General features: G+C 35.7%; 2 protein-coding genes and 1 long non-coding RNA gene across 9 annotated transcripts; 2 read left to right on the forward strand and 1 right to left on the reverse strand.

The window, feature by feature from the left end:
- Positions 1-363: 363 nt before the first annotated feature.
- On the forward strand, positions 364-7,525 carry txnl4a (thioredoxin-like 4A). 4 transcript variants are annotated; one of them, XM_041248542.1, is made up of 4 exons: positions 364-522; positions 1,169-1,344; positions 1,577-1,680; positions 7,220-7,525. In XM_041248542.1, exons 2-4 carry the CDS (start codon positions 1,192-1,194, stop codon positions 7,389-7,391), a joined length of 429 nt encoding a protein of 142 aa, XP_041104476.1. In that variant the 5' UTR covers positions 364-522; positions 1,169-1,191; the 3' UTR covers positions 7,392-7,525. The 4 variants fall into 4 exon arrangements, with proteins under 4 accessions (XP_041104476.1, XP_041104475.1, XP_041104477.1 ...); XM_041248541.1 differs by lacking the exon at positions 7,220-7,525 and adding an exon at positions 2,126-2,479 and having other exon boundaries at positions 367-522; XM_041248543.1 differs by lacking the exon at positions 7,220-7,525 and adding an exon at positions 2,126-2,479 and having other exon boundaries at positions 370-472.
- Positions 5,263-6,400, forward strand: LOC121314838. Of its 2 annotated transcripts, XR_005950163.1 has the most exons (3): positions 5,266-5,443; positions 6,069-6,129; positions 6,223-6,400. It is a non-coding gene; the product is annotated as an uncharacterized LOC121314838 (long non-coding RNA). The 2 variants fall into 2 exon arrangements; XR_005950164.1 differs by lacking the exon at positions 6,069-6,129 and having other exon boundaries at positions 5,263-5,443.
- Positions 7,218-12,070, reverse strand: LOC121314837 (heat shock factor-binding protein 1-like). 3 transcript variants are annotated; one of them, XM_041248547.1, is made up of 5 exons: positions 11,904-12,070; positions 11,492-11,666; positions 9,844-9,910; positions 9,075-9,169; positions 7,218-8,753 (listed from the first exon to the last, which is right to left on the reverse strand). In XM_041248547.1, exons 2-5 carry the CDS (start codon positions 11,564-11,566, stop codon positions 8,724-8,726), a joined length of 267 nt encoding a protein of 88 aa, XP_041104481.1. In that variant the 5' UTR covers positions 11,567-11,666; positions 11,904-12,070; the 3' UTR covers positions 7,218-8,723. The 3 variants fall into 3 exon arrangements, with proteins under 3 accessions (XP_041104481.1, XP_041104482.1, XP_041104480.1); XM_041248548.1 differs by having other exon boundaries at positions 7,218-8,574; positions 11,492-12,070; XM_041248546.1 differs by having other exon boundaries at positions 11,492-12,070.
- Positions 12,071-19,690: the final 7,620 nt, after the last annotated feature.

A 19,690-nucleotide genomic window follows, 5' to 3' on the forward strand; every position in this document is an offset into this window, starting at 1 on the left:
AATAAAAGTTGTACGAGCGCAAGAAGAGTTGCAGTTGTATGAATTATAACGGTACTACTTTGTTTTATTATATTTTTGTAAATAAGTTTAGAATTTATTTAAATTAATATAATAAATGTCAAGGATGGGAAATTAGGTTGAATTTTGTGTTATTGAATGTGTGAGTTAAGCATACTGTACCAATATGCTTAATGAATAGTACAATGCTAATTCATATGCAATACAATACAGTACAAAGAATTCAGAATAAGTGAACATCAATGCATTTATAAATGCGCTTATATTCGTGATAAACAACAATGCATTTAGAAATGCGCTTATATTCGTGATAATACGGTACCAAACAAACCTCCTTATCCCTTGGCATGACGTAAGGGAGAGCGTAATTAGACTGGCTGGTGTGCTGGTTGCACGCACAAATTTAAGAAAAAAAGATAACTGTAGACTGCGCGTGAGGTTGCCCTGAACACTTGTATGTTTGATTTTGGATTTGTTTAATCTCGTAACTTTTCCTTTTGTAAGGTAAGGCTTGTTTTTTTTCTTTGTCTAGTCCAAACAGTCTTGTCTGTTTCGTTGACAAAACAAGAATAAAACTAACAAGTCAATGTTACAAATGGAAAATGAATATATGGCGCAGAATACTCCAGTTAAATAACACGTACGATAGTTTGGTTTTGCATCTTTTATATGTGTACTGTGTAAATTATTACGGTACGATACAGTTGTTTGCATAATGTTTGTACCACTAAAAGTATTACATTGACGTTTTATTGTTACGACAAAAGAAATTAAGATAAATTAGTCATTATTTAACAAACAAATCTATGTTTAGTTTAGGACCTAGGATGTTCTGTTGAGTGAATGTCATCCCAGGAATGTACGTACTGTAGTGCTAGCGGAAGATAGAACATTCTAGGCCAAGGCCGGAAGTAGCCTGCTGATTTTGTCTCGGCTATTATGATCTGGCACAATGTGGATAACCTTATTCAGTGCTTATCGGGGTCTATAAAACCAGCTGATTGAATATAGGTATTGTTGTGTTATCTGCCCTGAAAGTGATTTATTGTAATAAAAAATAAGAAATATATATATATATATATATATATATATATAGTATTTTTTTTTTTTCTAATCGATTAGCTTTTACTTAATGTATCTTCCCATTTAGAAAACAAGCACAGTCTAGTGAAGATGTCGTACATGCTGCCTCATCTCCACAATGGCTGGCAGGTGGACCAGGCCATTCTGTCAGAAGAAGATAGAGTTCTGGTGATTAGATTTGGCCATGACTGGGATCCCACCTGTATGAAGATGGATGAAGTATTGTACAGTATTGCTGAAAAAGTATGTATGGATTACTTATGTATGGCGTAGATGATATAAAGCCGATATTTGAGACTTCATGCAAAAATTGGGCCTCCCTGGACCAAATTTAATTAGTATTACTAGAATAGAGAGGTCCAGGAGTGAAAAGAGAAACTTTGCAGCCTTTGAAGAACTAGAAACAGAATATATTTTTTTGTGCTACATAATAATTTTTAACTTAAGTCAAAGGTTTTTTTTTTTGTTTTTGTAGGTGAAAAATTTTGCAGTAATTTATCTTGTGGATATCACAGAGGTGCCAGACTTTAACAAGATGTATGAATTGTATGACCCTTGCACTGTTATGTTTTTTTTCAGGTGAGTTCATTTAGTTTAAAAAGAAAAAAAAGTGTGTAAAAGACAGCCATATATCAAAGATCCTGGGACTTCAACCTATGCTTCTGGGTAAAGCTAAGACCTGGTTACAGTGCTTTAGACCTCTAAGCTAGTGATTCTCAAAGTAGGGTCTGAAAAGCTTGACAGGGGTGCCCAGAAAATAGTTAAATTTCTCTTTTAAATCAGCATGTAAAGTGGTCTTTCCCTGTTGGGGGGCCAATAGTGTGTTCTTGTTTGTGGTTTACCTTTTCCTCATATTCAGTTGAGGTCCCTATTCAAAATCAGGTTTAAAAATGTTTTCTTGTTTTCTCCAAACTTGGCTTGATAACTCCATAGTGGTTATGGTGGGAATTAAATGTTCTATTGTTTTAAAAATAATTGAAACTAAGTATAAATGCACTGATCATGTTTTCTTTTTTTTCTTTAGGAACAAACACATCATGATAGATTTAGGCACTGGTAACAATAACAAAATCAACTGGACAATGGAAGACAATAATGAGATGATAGACATTGTAGAGACAGTTTATAGAGGGGCGCGTAAAGGACGAGGTCTGGTGGTGTCTCCGAAGGACTACTCTACCAAATACAGATACTGATTCCAATGGATCCTTGCCAAAGTTCCAGCTTTTTTCAACATTGATGACACATTTAGCTGGACAAAAAAAAAAAATACACTTTTTTGTTTGTTTTTCTTTTCAGTTCTTTCATGCCTTTTGAAAATTAGCTTTTTGGATACCACAATGGCAAAGATATTGGTTCAGTAAAGTCATAAATTGTTCTTTTTGTCTAAGTTGTCTCTTTTTTTTTTTGCATAGCTTAAGTGAATTTCTGCTCCAACATTTTCAAACAATAAACAGCCTTCATATATAGGACGGTGAATACACTATTTCAGTGTTCCCTGATTTAGAACTAACACTTTATCTTACTAGAAACTGTGTTAAGGTGCTTCGATGTTTGTTTTTCACACAATAAAATACTATGTTTAATTATATTTTGGCACACAGAGCTGGTTTATGTTAACAGACCCTCTAGTGTTTTATATAAAATGTGATCTGTTTAGGTAAACATCTATTATGAATCTGTTTTGCACAGAGGGTTAATGGAACAGCAGACTTCCTTTGAGACACCCAAAATTACCTGCTCCTTTACAAGTTTCAAGCTGCCAGTACATCTCTGATGAATTTTAGTCAAATTTAGTCATACTATAATATCCTGATTATGGATAAATACAAATACAGATGTTTGGAATTTGCATTGAGTGGTAAATTGATACAGATAGACTCTTATATTGTACATTTAAAAAAAAAAAAAAAAGTCAAAATCTGATCTTCTGTTCCATTTTTGCATTGGTGTTGAGTGTCCACAGTGTTCATACAAATGGGAAAGTGGTTAGATGACCCTCTTAAATGTTCAATTGCCAGTTGTCCTGAGGGAGTCTCATAAGAACATAAGTAAGTTTACAAACGAGAGGAGGCCATTCGGCCTGTCTTGCTTGTTTGGTTGTTAGCAGATTATTGACCCCAGAATCTCATCAAGCAGCTTCTTGAAGGACCCCAGGGTGTCAGCTTCAACAACATTACTGGGAAGTTGGTTCCAGACCCTCACAATTCTCTGTGTAAAAAAGTGCCTCCTATTTTCTGTTTTGAATGCCCCTTTGTCTAATCTCCATTTGAGACCCCTCGTCTTTGTTTCTTTTTTCTGGTTGACAGAGTCCCTTGGGTCGACATTGTCAATAGCTTTTAAAATTTTGAATGCTTGAATCAGATCGCCACGTAGTCTTCTTGGCTCAGGACTGAATAGATTCAATTCTTTTAGCCTGCCTGCATATAACCTGGCTTTTAAACCCAGAATAATTCTGGGTTGCTCTTCTTTTCACTCTATGTAGAGCAGCAATATCCTTTTTGTAGCAAGGTGACCAGAACTGAACACAATATTCAAGGTGAAGTCTTACTTGTACAGTTGTACAATTTTAACATTACTTCCCTTGATTTAAATTCAACACTTCACAATATATACAAGCATCTTGTTGGCCTTTTTTTTATAGCTTCCCCACATTGTCTAGATGAAGACATCTCTGAGTCAACAAAAACTCCTAGCTCTTTTTCATAGAGTCCTTTCTTTCATTATCTCCCATATGATATTTATAGTGCACATTTTTATTTCCTGCGTGCAGTACCTTACAATTTTCTCTATTAAATGTCATTTGCCATGTGTCTGCCCAGTTCTGAATCTTGTCTAGATCATTTTGAATGCCCTTTGCTGCTGCAACAGTGTTTGCCACTCCTTCTGTTTTTGTGTCATCTGCGAATTTAACAAGTTTGCTTACTATACCAAAATCTAAATCATTAATGTAGATTAGGAATAGCAGAGGACCTAATACCTGTGGTACTCCACTGGTTACCTCCCTCCATTTTGAGGTTTCTCCTCTAATCAGTACTTTCTGTTTTGTACATGTTAACCACTCCCTAATCCATGTACATGCGTTTCCTTGAATCCCTACTTGCAGCTTGTCAACGGTAACAAATATTTGAAAACTGTTATTTGAAATCCTCATACAATTTTGCAACTAATATCCAGATTTTTTTTTCTATCTATCTTGGAAAGTGGTCGATATTAGCAGTTATTAAAAATATATATGTTTTTATTAATAGTTTTTTTTTTTTTTTTTGTATGGGGACATGGCTTACATATTTATTTTTTTATATTCCACTAGTTTACAAATTATATCATTGGAAACAGCTACTTCAGACCTTTCTATTAATATATTGGATTTTAACTTCTGATTTAAGGTTACCAAACAACAAACAATAAAACACAACAAGTTCATGTGCATGTCCAAATATGGGAATTCTGATTTTGTTCAAAATGACATGTCTTTCTGGTACATGTATACCGCAATCAGATGACTTTCCACCCCCTTGTAGTGAATTCCAACTTGTAAAATGTTTCCAACTAATTCTTTGTTGGGCGAAAGTTTTTTACTTTTTCACTTGTTCTGCTGAAAAGGTAAGAACGGCTATATAGTCACATTAACAAAACCTAACATTAGTATGGTGAAACAATATTTGATTGTGATAAAACATGGTGCATTCTTTCTCGTATTTTGAAGGGTTCTCTAGAATCTAGCTAATAGCCATATACTAATGTCGTCTTGGTTATTGTAAATCTTATGCTATTTATCTTGGGATCCATGTAGTACATCTGAAATCAAACTTTTCATGGACATTGTGAGAGTAAGCTTTAAACACAACACATCTTAACATTTTTTCTCGTGGTGAGATGTAATTTGAATAATTTGTGAATAAATAACCTTTCATTTTATTCTTTAATAATTTGTAATCGCTCAAATCGCAAAATGGTTATTTTTTTATCGGTGATTGACCAAATCCTTAACTTGTATGACTATAAATCACTTTTTTTTGCATTTTTTAAATCTAAGGTGGAAATTGAGTATTACAATGCTAATTCGATATAACACAGATTAAAGGTGAACATTAATGCGGTTGTAACAAATGCGCTTATATTCGCGCTAATACGGTACCAAACAAACGTGCACGTCCCTTAGAAATGACGTAGAGGACAGTTTATTTGGCTGGCTTGTTTGCCGGTTGCACGCACACATGAAGTGGTAGAAATTTAAGGGATATACTGATTTTTTTTTAAAGACTACACACAAGGTTCTCCTAAAAAAATTGCATGTTTGCTTTTGGATTTGTTTTATCTCGTAAATTCCTTTTGTAAGGTAAGGCTTTCTTTTTTTTTTTCTTTGTCTTGTTTTTTTCTTTGTCCAAATGGCCCGTGTGTTTCGTTGACAAAACAAAAATATAAAACCTAACCAATCAATGTTACAACTGGAAAATATATCTAAATATATTACATTCTAAACCCAGAAAACACAAGTTACATTATACATACGTTAATTTGGTTTTGCATTTCACGTAATTGTACACCTTGCTGTTAGTTTGTACTAGAATTCTTGAAATGTATTTTTTTTGTGTACAGCCAAGTCGCCCTGGCTAAGGGCGTCAGCTAAGAAATTAATAATAATAATAATAATAATAGTGAACTGAATAGATTATTACGGTGCGATACAGTTCTTTATATAATGTTTGTACAACTAGAGGAATTACATTGACTTTTTATTATGACGACGAAAGTAATGAAGATAAATTAGACAATTATTTAATGAAAAATATGTATTTAGTTTAGTTTAGAGATTGGATGTTTAGTTCAATAAATGTCACGTCCAGGGAATGGAAGATAGAAGGCTAAAGACGGAATGGGGCTACTGATTTCGGCTTTGCTATTATCGGGCGCAATGGTTACAATAAATGTGTATGTACCTCAATATCCTGTTGGTTTCACAGACCCTAATTGTGGACTACCTTCTCAAATGCTTCTCATGCTCTGTAAAACCAGCCAATTGAAGTGAGTTATTTTTGTGTCATCTTCCCTGAAAGTGATTTATTTTAATAAATTAAGAAAAGCTGTATTTTATAATCGTTTTTTCTTCCCATTTAGAAAACAAGCACAATCTAGTGAAGATGTCGTACATGCTGCCTCATCTCCACAATGGCTGGCAGGTGGACCAGGCCATTCTATCAGAAGAAGATAGAGTTCTGGTGATTAGATTTGGCCATGACTGGGATCCCACCTGTATGAAAATGGATGAAGTATTGTACAGTATTGCTGAAAAAGTATGTATGGATTACTTATGTATGGCATAGCATATTCCAGAGCAGTCTTGCAAACTTTTGAACTAACTATATACAGTTAATACACACACTGTGTGTGTGTGTGTGTATATATATATATATATATATATATATATATATATATATATATATATATAATATATATATATATATTGTGTATGTGTGAATATATTAATTGATTTCAGTTTATTTTGTTCTTTGAAAAACAAAAAAACTTTGCAGTAATGTATCTTGTGGATAAAACACATGCCAGACTTTAACAAGATGTCATGAATAGAAATGATCCTTGCACTGGTCTGATGTTGTTTTTTCAGGTGAGTTCATTAGTTTCTTGTTCTTTTAAAAAAAGATTATATATATATAATATATATAATACATATAATATATATATATTAAAACATAATATATTCTATGTCTTGTAATTTTTCTTCTATAGTTGTATTTTGTGTAAAAGACACCCATGTATCAAAGATCCAGGGACTTCAACCTATGCTTCTGGGTAAAACTAAGACCTGGTTACAGTGCTTTAGAGCTCTAAGCTGGTGATTCTCAAACAAGGGACAAAGTCTTTCTCTGTTGGGGGGCCAATAGTGTTTTCTTGCTTGTGCTTTACCTTTTCCTCAGTTTTTCAGTTGGAGGTGCCTATTCAAAATCAGGTTTAAAAATGTTTGCTCATCTTCTCCAAACTTGGCTTTAACTCCGTAGTGGTTTTATAGTGGGAATTAAACATTCAATTAAAAAAAACTATTTTTTATTGAAGGTTTAATTATAAATGCCCTGATCATGTTTTTTTTCCCATTTAGGAACAAACACATCATGATAGATTTAGGCACTGGTAACAACAACAAAATCAACTGGACAATGGAAGACAATCATGAGATGATAGACATTGTAGAGACAGTTTATAGAGGGGCACGTAAAGGACGAGGTCTGGTGGTGTCTCCGAAGGACTACTCTACCAAATACAGATACTGATTCCAATGCGTCCTTGCCAAAGTTCCAGCTTTTTTCAACATTGATGACACATTTACTGGACAGAGTTTTTAAAACTGTGTTAATATTTTTTCAATGTTTGTTTTTAATGCAATAAAGTATTGCACTTAATTATATTTTCGCTCATATCTCTGGTTTATGTTAACAGGTCTTGTAGTGTTTTGTGTCAGCTTTGCAGATGGATAATGGAACATGACTTCTGAGGCGGAATAAACATTTGAAATAAGCTTCAATAGATAAAACATCTTTCATGCAAAAACATCCATTGCACTTAGACCAGGTACACATGCATAAAATCATTGAGTGGAATTAGAATACAGTATATTTGTAATTATACTGGATTTGAACTTTTGTGATTGGCCTGATTTCAATATTTCAGGCTAAATCTAAAACTGACTTGCATCAGAATTAGAAATGCACACTATCAAAATAAGTTAGTGGACCCCCAGCCAAGATCAGTAACTCGGTACAACCAAATTTAAAACCAGTAAGCTTCTGATCACATGAGTCACACCATACAGAAGGGCCTTTACTGGATGAGCCACTCAGGTCAGAATAATCAACTAAACTAGCTGGATAAGCATGGTCATTAAATAACAACACCATACTATAATATCCTGTAAACATTTATTATGAATCTGCTTTGCACAGAAGGTTAATGGAACATCAGACTTCCTTTGAGACACCCAAAATTACCCGCACCTTTAGAAGTTTCAAGCTGCCAGTACATCTCTGATAAATTTTACCTCTCACCAGCTGGTATAATGAACTAAACTGTAGCTAGACAGGCATAGTCACGCAGTAATGACACCATACTATAATATCCCGATTATGGATAAATACAAACACAGATGTTTGGCATTTTTATTGGTTGAGTGGTAAATGGTCACAGATAAGTCCACCAAAATGTGATCTTCCATTTTTGCATTGCTGTTGAGTGTCCACAGTATTCATACAAATGGGAACATGGTTAGATAACCCTCCTAAATGTTCAACAGCCAGTTGTCCTGAGGGAGTCTCATTTTGTTCAGAATTACATGCCATTCTGGTTCATGTATAGAGCAATCAGACGACTGTCCACCCTCTTGTAGTGAATTCCAACTTGTAAAATGTTTCCAACTAACTCTTTGCTGGGCAAAAGTTTTTTGCTTTTTCACTTTTACTGCTAAAAAGGTAAGAAAGGATAGTCACATTAAAAACTAACATTAGTATAGTGAAACAATATTGAATTGTGCATTCTTATATTTTGAAGGGTTCTCTAGAATCTAGCTAATAGTCATTTACTAATGCATGTCTTCTTGGTTATTGCAAATGTTACTCTATCTTGGGATCCATATAGTGTATCTGAAATCATGGACATAGTGAGAGTAAGCATTCAACACAACACATCTTAACATGTTTTCTCCTGTGGTATGATGTAATTGGATTCTTCACAGTAGAACATTACTAAGATTAACTCTTACATATTATTCATGGGTGATACCAGTATGCATATTATTTAAATCAGTTTATGTTCAGTTTGTTTTCTCATCAGTTATTCAACTTTAAACAAATCAATCATAAGGTTGGTTTTTAGTGCTATGTTTATCCCCAGCTAGCCAGCACTTGGAATGCTGTAGTATGTATTTTATACATTAATGCATTTTTTTTTTTTTTTTTTTTTACCTTTCTATCTTCCACTGGTTCATCCATTCCTGCTAGTGTCATCAGCTCAGATACATTCTTTTCCAGGTCATCAATACGGGTCCCCATTTCATCCAGTAAAATGTTAAAGAAAAACAGTTTTACAGTTTTACTACTGTTACTAATATCAATTCCTGTATATACAGTTAAAAGAAGTGGAAGTTAGTATAGTTTGTTAGGGGTCAATTTGGTCACCCTAAAACCCATAAGCCACAGTTGTTTTCTATTAGTGCATTTTACAGAACCGGGGAATCACCCTGTATCTGTCAAGAGATTACCCACAGTGCTTTAAAAATGCTACAATATACAACAATGGTTTATACTGGGGGTTTATAGGTGTTGTTTTCTGATTGCCCCACGATTTGCCTACGTGGTTTCTTAATCATATGGTGGTGGTGGTGGGGGGAGTGTGTAATGAGGAATCTCATAGAGGGCACAGTCACTTGATCACAAATGTGTTTCATGCAACCAATACACCATGCAGGTAAAGCACTGAACAAGCTGAAAACAGTTTGCATTAATAAGCTTCTTAATATTTCTTTGTTACTATATATGGGATTCTTTCACCAAGAATGTGAGAGAAATATAGCAAGAAGTACTGCAATCAAAGACATAGCGAACTACAACACTTTAGTCTTTAAAAATACTGTGGTTGTGGTATAGCCTCCTTTATCAGCAACTTTTAAAATTATTATTCCATGCAATCTGTTATAGATTACTGTAAGGAAAGCTTTTATTCTTTAAAGGATATTTCTTGAGATTATCTGGTTGGACATCGCTTGAAACGTTCCCTGTAGGTTCTGCATTGTTGTTTCAACCTGTTTTGAAAACAAAAAGCAACAGAATCTGTCAGAATGTTCCAAAAGTATTTTGTTTAATAATACTGTTACTGTAGCTAATAATTATTTTGGCAGCTTGACATTTTCTACTGCACTGATTGTTTTCAAATGTCCCGTTTCTATAGTATTGGTCCAAATGCTTAATGTAAACTTTGATCAAAATTCTTTGAAGCGTGAACTTTTATATGTAAAGAATGCAATATCCAGGGCAGATTATTTAACAACAGATTATTTACGAATTCTTCCTAGTTAAATTGTTTCTAATAAAAGCACAGCACGATACAATTAACATATGAAAAAGTGAAGCAAAGAATGCAATAATTCTTAATTGTTCCTTTTCTTTTGCATACAGTCATTTATAGCTAAGAATTTACTTTATAAATCACGTGATTAATAAAGGAAGATTTAAGAATTCCTGGTACCACATATTATTATAGAAAATGTTCCCGTTGTGGGTAATCTGCACTCTCCCTCTAACAGGGTAACTGTTTTCCTTTATCTAGCTGAAACTTCTCATTATTGTTTGAGGTTGACATACCTTTAAGAGATGTACCTCAGTGTTGATTAAGCACTATAGCACAAGTGGCATGTCATTGTGGGACATCACCACTGCTCAGGTACCTTGTGAGATACACAGCGAAGCCAATTGCCTTCAAACTCCTAATAAGTAGCTATATCCCACTATGACACACACCCTGTAGTACCGTGTTGTGATTGTACAATAGCTATGGGGTAATCTGAAATTTAAAACAATTAACAAAAATATGTTTCATAGGGGTTTCATCAGCTTTGCATCAATACCTTGAATGTATTAGGCAAACTGAAGCACATGTGCAAGGAAGATTTTCTAATTTATTTTAACTTTATTTATACTTCTATAACATTTAGACAAATATTTATAAACTTACATTTTGTATACATAACTTAATTTTTATAGCAGGCGACTTTTTGTACAAATGATCTATGTTTATAAAAACAATTGTATTAGAAAGAAATATGTACAATAACATGTTAAAGTAGCCACATTTTATTTAGCAAGGATATGTAAAAAGTAGCTTTCTAGTACTTGTGCCAACTGGTTGGCTATACTCTAATTAATCAAACTGTAACTCAGTGCTTTTACAGATTACATAGTACATAAACGCACATGAAGGGGTGTGCTACCATTTATACCGATACAAACTACTATCCAGTGCTTACAAAGTTTTTCCTGAAACGTGTTTGTGTTTTACTGTTCCTTGAAAACTATAACCTCCAAAAAGAAAAGAGCTATCAAACTCAGATTCGGTATATATCCTAAGGAGATACATCAGACTACCACAATTGTAACAGATCTGATTTATAATTGAAAAACTTTAGAATTAAACACACATCTTATAAAACAGATTACAAACACATTTTAGTGTTTTAAATGTTTAGACTTTATTTTAGACGCACATAAAGTATACATACTTGTAATGTGTTGTATTAGATTTAGGTTTCATTGTTAAACATTTGATTTGATGTGTAGCTGCAAACTTTCAGGAGTAAGTAATGTCCAACAACGGACCCGTAACTTACAAATGCCGACAGGTCCTGTACCGATGTTGGGTTAACGTCTGCCATCATGTGCTGTTGATCCCGTTTACTCTTCATCGGATATGATTCTTTTTTCGAGCTGTCTACCAAACACTCTCACAAGTCTCCCGATAGGACTGAAGGACAAGCGTCCCAAACACAATCCTGGCAACAAGAGCTGCTGATTCAGAGACAAACAACAGCAAGTCAAACGGGCAGAAACATTCCCCGAACCATTAGTGTGGTTACCATGCCAATAAAAAGCTTCTAACAGAATTGCTTTAAATTCATCTCAACCATTGTCAACAGCACGTTCCGAAGAAAGTTTTATTTCAGTGCGCGGCACATGAGTTTTTTTTTTTCTTTAGGAATTAGTAGGTTATCAATATAACCTCTAAAAGTTTTAGTAACAAACCGAAACTGTCTGTGACGAAAGTTGCCCTTTCTCTCAAAATAGGTTCGATATGATTTTTGATTCAGCTCTTCATTCAAGAATAATGTTTAAATAGGAACAAGATAGTATTTAAAACAATAATCCATCGCACGGGGCCACTCCCTTGTTAACTTCCTAACAGCCTAATCTGGCTAAACAAGGTAGAGAGGCGTTTCCCTTCTCTGAAGCCTTGTGGAAGTTAACCCTACAGTAGCAACGGTTGCTAATAGAGGGTTTCAACAGTCATTTGTTTTAAGAGCTTTTTGGCCTCAGTTTCAGCAGAAAGGAAATTCAAATCCATTTCAATGTTGTATTCAAAAACCTCACTCCAATCTCTGCTAACGTATGCATTCACCAATTTGATGTTACAATTTGTGCTATATGATATATTACATATATATATATATATATATATATATATATATATATATATATATATATATATATATATATATATAGTGTTAAGTTTTCAATTGTAAGATTTTGCCCTGGTGTATATTTATTTTATTGGGTCCATCAATCCATCAATAAAACCCTCTGTTGTTTGCTATTATAATTATTCTATATAGTATTCCAGAACCCCAGAAAAGAAAGAGACCATATGTTTCTTAAGAAAGCCCAGGATACAAAGTTCAAAGGGAATTTCAGTGATTTTCAGTTTAACAAAAGTTGTGAGTAGTTCACAAAACCTGCTTTAGCTCATGTATCACTTTACAAAACCCTGTATAGTGTCTTTTTTCAGCATATTTTGTTTTCTGTGGCCCTATAGTTTTTGAGTTAAATGTTAAATAGTAATATGGTGGACCTTTTGAATTTTCTACTGTGAGGAGCACCTCATTCTAACTTTATATTATAATAATTGTATGTGTTTTATACAATAACACTATGTAACACAATTTTTGTTCCTGGGTAGTAAGTGTTATTTCCTAATTGCTTATGCCTCAAAAGTACAGAAAATGGCTATTATTCCCCACAAACTTTACTTTTGTGACCAGGACAGTGATATTTTGAAATTTACCTATTTCCAATGAGAAAAAGATCTTTTCGTTCACATAAAGTCAGAAAAAAAACAACATATTAATTCAAATTAACATGTATTTGTACTAAAGTAATACAAAAATGACTACAAAAGATTTAGAAGTGAGTAGTTTTTCGGGATTTACGATTATACTGTAAATCACTTTCACGAATCAGCCCCCAAATGTAGTCTCCCATCATGTTCTCGTTATATTGTCCTTGGTAGCGACGTTCAAAGTCCAGTATATCCTGGTGGAAGCGCTCGCCTTGCTCCTCCGAGTACGCTCCCATGTTCTCCTTGAATTTATCAAGATGAGCATCAAGGATATGGACTTTGAGGGACATCCTACAGCCCGTTGTGCCGTAGTTCTTCACCAGAGTCTCAACCAGCTCCACATAGTTTTCAGCCTTGTGATTGCCCAAGAAGCCCCGAACCACTGCGACAAAGCTGTTCCAAGCTGCTTTCTCCTTACTAGTGAGCTTCTTGGGGAATTCATTGCACTCCAGGATCTTCTTTATCTGTGGTCCGACGAAGACACCGGCTTTGACCTTTGCCTCAGTTAGCTTAGGGAAGAAGTCTTGAAGGTACTTGAAGGCTGCCGACTCCTTATCTAGAGCTCTGACAAATTGTTTCATAAGGCCCAATCTGATGTGCAGTGGTGGCATCAGCACCTTCGGGGGGTCCACCAGTGGCTCCCACTTGACGTTGTTCCTCCCCACAGAGAACTCGGTCAGCTGTGGCCAGTCCCGCCTGTGGTAGTGCGCCTTGGTGTCCCTGCTGTCCCAAAGGCAAAGATAGCAGGGAAACTTGGTAAAACCGCCTTGGAGACCCATCAGGAATGCCACCATTGCAGCCTCTTGATGCCATCTCAGAAAAATGCAGATATGTATCCACTTAGGCAGCTGGAACTAAACTGAACTGGTGGGCTTAAGGCCCCTGTATTTATACTATATATTACTGGAAAGTTCTAGAAAGTTCTAGAAGTTACTCCAAGTTTACTCAGCACTGAATCTATCTGGAATGTTCTGGAAAATGGGTAAATTTCAAAATATCACTGTCCTGGTCACAAAAGCAAAGTTTGTGGTGAATAATGAAGAGCCATTTTCTATTCTTTTGAGGCATAAGGAAATTCCATATAATTTATTAAAAAAATGCATTTCCTGGTTTGTAAGGTACCCTATTGATAATTATTCACACAGAATCCTCAAATTTGATGCTAACTTATTTTGTTTGTGTTTTTTGTTTTTGTAGAAAAACAAATTTTTTTACTTTAAAAATTGTGCACATATAGTGACAACACTGATCGTACTGAGAAACACTGTTTCTACAAGTACAGTAATGTGACCCATGTAGGTGGTCATTTTCAATGTACAATATTTGGTTCAGCGTTTCTGTTTTAGTTGCATTTTTGGTGCTGTCTTCAAAATTTAAATGCATCAAAAGCGAAAGGAATATAAATGTAGTGTTAAGGTTAAGGTTAATATAAGTAGAAAAGCCGTCACATTTAGAATGGGCAATAATTCAGTTTGGAACACATTATAAGCGTATTTTTAGTGCTGGGACGAACACGTGATTTTCATGTTCGGATATTCGCTCATAATTTAAATATTCGTTCGGATATTCGTTAGTTTTTCAAAAAGTAATACAAGTAATTATATTGCTCTGAACGCAGGCAGAGACAGCATAGCAGCAAGGGCAGGGGGCGTGGCCGTGGCCCTGTGTGTGTGCCTTTATTTTACAGCAAGACCTTACAATATGCAATACGATAGAAAAATATCCCAGGAGTAAAGAATACGTTGTGTAGGCCTTACTTTACCCCAGTGAATTAACTACAAAACAAGGATGCCAAACAGCAGTTCATGTTAAACGTTGTTTTGTTTATACCCGAAGTACATATGGTCGACACCGCATTTTATTAATTGATTTATTTTCATTCCTTGCTATTGCCGTTTGTTCACAGTAAACAGTGGCCAGAGACACGTTTTCATAAAGTAATAACACAAGGTTTACTTGTGCCTTTTTGTAGCTGAACAAGCAAACTAAAACTGAACTTTAAACACTTCAAATAAAATAAAAGTGGAAATGGCTTTGTAAAGTGAAGGGGAAAAAACTCACCGTTTTGCTTCACCTTTATTACATTCCACATAACAGAAAGTCACAACAAAAAAATATATAATATGTACAATTTACATAAAAAAATCACTACGCAACATTTTCAGGAAGTTGGGTACTGTTTATCCCTTTGCTGACTGAGAATTCTACCATTTTGTGGACCAACTGAAATGACGTAACTTTGGGTCATGTATCAGACCAAATATCTATTAAAGTACAGTATTAAAAATGCAGAGGGAAATTACAAATTCCTTAATCCACATTCATTTTGGTTTAATGAGGACTAAACAGTCATCAGATTTTCCATGGTTTCGAGCAGTGACACAGTTTCTTTTTTGTCTTGGCCAAAATCTCCTTCCACCACTCATAAAAGTAAATCAATGATTCAGTAGAGTACGAGAGAGCAGAGAGGAATTTGTAAAGGAGGGTTGCCTCCTCTGATGAAAAAAAACTCTCTGGGCTCCTCCAATTAAAACCTGTGCTTAGATCACTCCATCTGTTACTGCTAGTACTGCAGGTAACAGCAGATAATACTTTACAACAGAAACTTGCCTCCTCTGAGGAGCCAGAACTGCTGTTAGTATGTTGAATATAGGGTTAATTTATCTGCATCCCATTCATCCGTGACTTCAATTGCCCCCGGCTCCCTGGTGAGTTTTATCTTAGAGAATACAGTACATTATTGCCAACGTAGACTTAATACTCATGGTGCACACACACAATGATGCATGCTTCAGTCTAGAACATATCGCATTTAGTGCCAAATAGGATAACAGTAATCGTGATGATGACAGTGGCAGTGAGGAAGAAGAGATGCCAAAAACCTGTGGAGCAGACGCCAAGACAGCAGCTCTACAGATGCCAGGATTCGTTTCTTCGCATGAACAGCAGAACAATGCCGATTCTGTGAAATCAATTCTCCTGACGCAGTTAGTTAATTAACCCCAGCAAACATATTTTGCCTCACTGAAACAAAATACTATGGATGATAGACTTTCTCAAGGTTAAAAAGAACGAACCTTGTTTAAAAAAGCTGTTTTAAAAAAAAAGTATTTTGTTGAAATGTCAAAGCAGTTCACTGGGAACCTCTGAGGCCATTAAGAGTATGTACATGCAAGGGAGAAGAGATTAAGGGGCAGGTATGCTTGGGCAACATTGTGTTAAACATAGAACAAAACAGGATAGGCACCTAAACTCTAAGGACCAGGTCAGGCAGCATTGACTGGTTGCTGGGCGGCTTGGCGAGTCAGGGTTTGGACAAGGGACTGGACACATCTGGACTCTCACGTCTCACCGGGTCAGGTAGCATTCTCTGGCTGCTGGGCGGCTTTGAGGGCAAGAGGCAGAAGATTAAAAATAGTACAAAATAATGGGTGACGGAGCCCCACGACCTGAGACACGGTCAAGCAGAATCCTCTGGCTGCTGGGCATTATTGAAATGGGATAAGTGGCCACCAGTCTGATCAGTGACCGAAAACATACAAGAAGAAACTCCCTCCCTGGCGGGGCCCCGATCTAGGGGTGAGTAGACTCGGCTGACTCAGAGGGAGCTGAACAGTACTCAGACCTTGAAAAGAAACAAGAGACATTACAGGAAAGCTTAAAACATGGACAGCCAAAGTACATGAACTGCGAAAGAACAGGTGTGGCCGGGGGTCCCCTTTCACCTCCATGGAGCTTGGGTGCCGATGCTTGTCCCAGGCTGGGGGAGTGTAACTCACTCCCCCACCAAAAGGGGGCCCTGTGCTAACAATGCGGTTGAAGGACAGAAAGAAAAAGGGGTGGGGGGGGGGGGGGGGGCAACAAAACAAAACACAAGACCGAAGAGCAGAAGAGTGTTGAGTGGATATGGAAAAGAGATAAAGATAAACAGCTGAAAGTCCAATGGGGAGTTGCGACAAAGCTGCAGACATGCCCGTCTGGAGCTGTGCAAGGCTATTGGACTGCGGGACTGCAGAGAACAGCCCTCTTTACCCGGAAGTGATTGAGACAGCTAATCTCGTTTTCGGATAAAGAACAGTTGAGGAGAGCTAGAGTGGCTGTAACCAGGGAGGCAAATTGAAAGAGCACCCTCTATGGCACCTCCTGAATTACGCCTATAGGCTAACATTTAAAATTACACAGCAGGTTTGTTTATTTAGTTTTAAAGTTAAAAAAAAAAAAAGTAACAGAATTGTATTTTTTTTTTAAATCACAGAAAACTAGCAACACAGCTACCATTATTTAATATGAATGCATCGAATAAATTAGCGATAATACCTTGTGATATTTCTAGCTACTAGACACACGTCTTAGTTTATATTTGTGAGCTCTGATGAACTGAATAGCTTATTCCATCGTAAAATGTCTTACGATCTTGTAGCTTTGTAGTTTTTTATTTTATTTTTTTATCATTATTTATTTTGTATTTGTTTTTGGTAACAGAAAAAGCTAGGGGAACAGGGTTGGAGGTGTATCGTATTTTGAAAAGATTTTGCTAGGAGTAACACTGTCAAAGTAAACTAATTTTAAAATATTATTTCGTCTGTAATATATTGTATTGCATACATCTTCAGTAAACGCTAATTTGGTTTACATTACTAGTTTCTGTATTTATTCAGGCATTCTAGTCACACACAACGACACCTCATTTATCCTTGGACTTCACACATCTGTGGACATATGTCCCCCGAACATGCGGATAAACGGAGTTCCACTGTATAAACATATGCAATAAGGCCTGACAGGCCATCCGTATACATCAAATATACGGATGCCTTGGGGCGTTGTGAGGCACAAGATGAATTCTAGTGGCTCCAACCCCCAAGAAGTCTGTATATTTAACGTATACGGACGCCCTGATGGGCCTTATTGTATTTATAATCCAGGTCAAACTTTGGATTTGAAGGAAAAAAAAATCATAAATCATGTTTAGGGCTTTTATTATTATTATTATTATTATTATTATTATTATTATTATTATTATTATTATTATTATTATTATTATTATTATTATTAAATATCCTTATGCCAATAAAGTAGTCCCATTTATAAGTCTGAACTATACACTAAGTTAAGCTGAGTAAATTATTTTTATTGGAACATGCAAAATAAAGTACATCTGTATTTATGATATTATGGACATTGTCATTGAAAAGATACACCAGGGGGCAGAGTTGAGACAGCAGGAGTTATTTGTTTTCTCTGTCACTGGCTGTGCAGACAAGATTTTAATAATTTTTCAAGGTATGTGTCTGAGGGGTGGATAATGTGCAGAAGTGTCTTTTTCTGCAGTGTTTACAATACATTATTTTAAGTGACAAGAGTATCAAGACAGCGATTTATTTTTGTTGCTATCTTGCAGTTGATTTAATTGTTCTTCATTCAAATCGGCATGTCTACTTACTACTTTGAGATTTTTTTTTACTGGTGCTGTAATTGGTCACTCAGTTTCATAGTTACAACACTACATTCACAACCATACCTGTAATCTGCTTTGCTCTGTCACTATTTGGATCTATTTTGCTTTCTTCAAAAAAAGAAGCAACTGGTGGTACATGTTTATTTTTTATCACTGTCGGGTTTTGTTTGGAGGTTTGTAGGGTCCCAACTCATTAAATGGTCACGCGAATTAGTTGTGTTGCCGGAGTGACCCAGACACTTGTCGGGCGCGAGGACTGCACTTTACTTTCTTGCGTCTTCTATTTTAGAAAAGAATTGGCCAACGTTGGAAGGCACTGAATCACGATCGATATTTGTTAACTTTCTCCATTGCTCGCCCTGAAGACTCCCACGCAGATGCAATCCCATCAGTAAAAACTCACGGGACCTCTTTCATTTTATTTTGTTATTATGCATGTAGGGAACAATAAACTTTTTTTTTTTTTTTTTAAATAGCCTGTGTTCGGAGTTTAATTGTGTTTATTCCTTAAGAAATGTCAGTGATTCTAAATCTTTAAAAAATACCAACAGTGAGAAGTACTATTGAAAGGAGAGCTTTTGCTTTTGATGCCCTCCTCCTACTGTAATGAACGACCCATAAAACTCAGATTCACTTTCTCATTTTAAGAGATTGTTGTTTGATCACTTGAACCAGCCTTGTGATTGCAGGTGATGTGAAGTGAATACAGTAAGACAGTAAAACTGTGTGCTGCTTACTGCATGCTTCTATGTAATTGTAACTTGCTCTTGCCGCCTTCCTGGGATGCCTTTGTAAACGGGCTGTTTGCAGCTCCTATGGCTTTTCCAGTGAGTATAATTTTATATTCATTATTATTATTTGATGTATTTTTCCCTTGATTCAGGTTTGGGAGACTCTCCTGTGGCAAGGCATAATTAGGTATTGACATCATGGTGGCCAGTGAACTCAACACAAAGCGCACAGCCTTTGCAGGTCAGTGACAGCTACTTTTATTAACACCATAACTGTTGTTATACTGGAAAATATTATCAAGGCAAACTGCTCATGTATTTTGTTTTACACACCTTGCCTTACCGATATACTGTAGCAGTTGCTGATAGCTTGCTGTCTTCTCAACCATTGTTCGGCAACTGTGTTTCAGTAAGAAAATTGCAAAAGATAAACTTTGATTACTTGATGATTACTTGTTATTTAAACAAGTTTTTAGAACACAGTCCATGTCCTTGATAAACGTCATAG

This window comes from Polyodon spathula, chromosome 4, assembly GCF_017654505.1.
Source record: "Polyodon spathula isolate WHYD16114869_AA chromosome 4, ASM1765450v1, whole genome shotgun sequence".
NCBI classification, from domain to species: Eukaryota; Metazoa; Chordata; class Actinopteri; order Acipenseriformes; family Polyodontidae; genus Polyodon; species Polyodon spathula.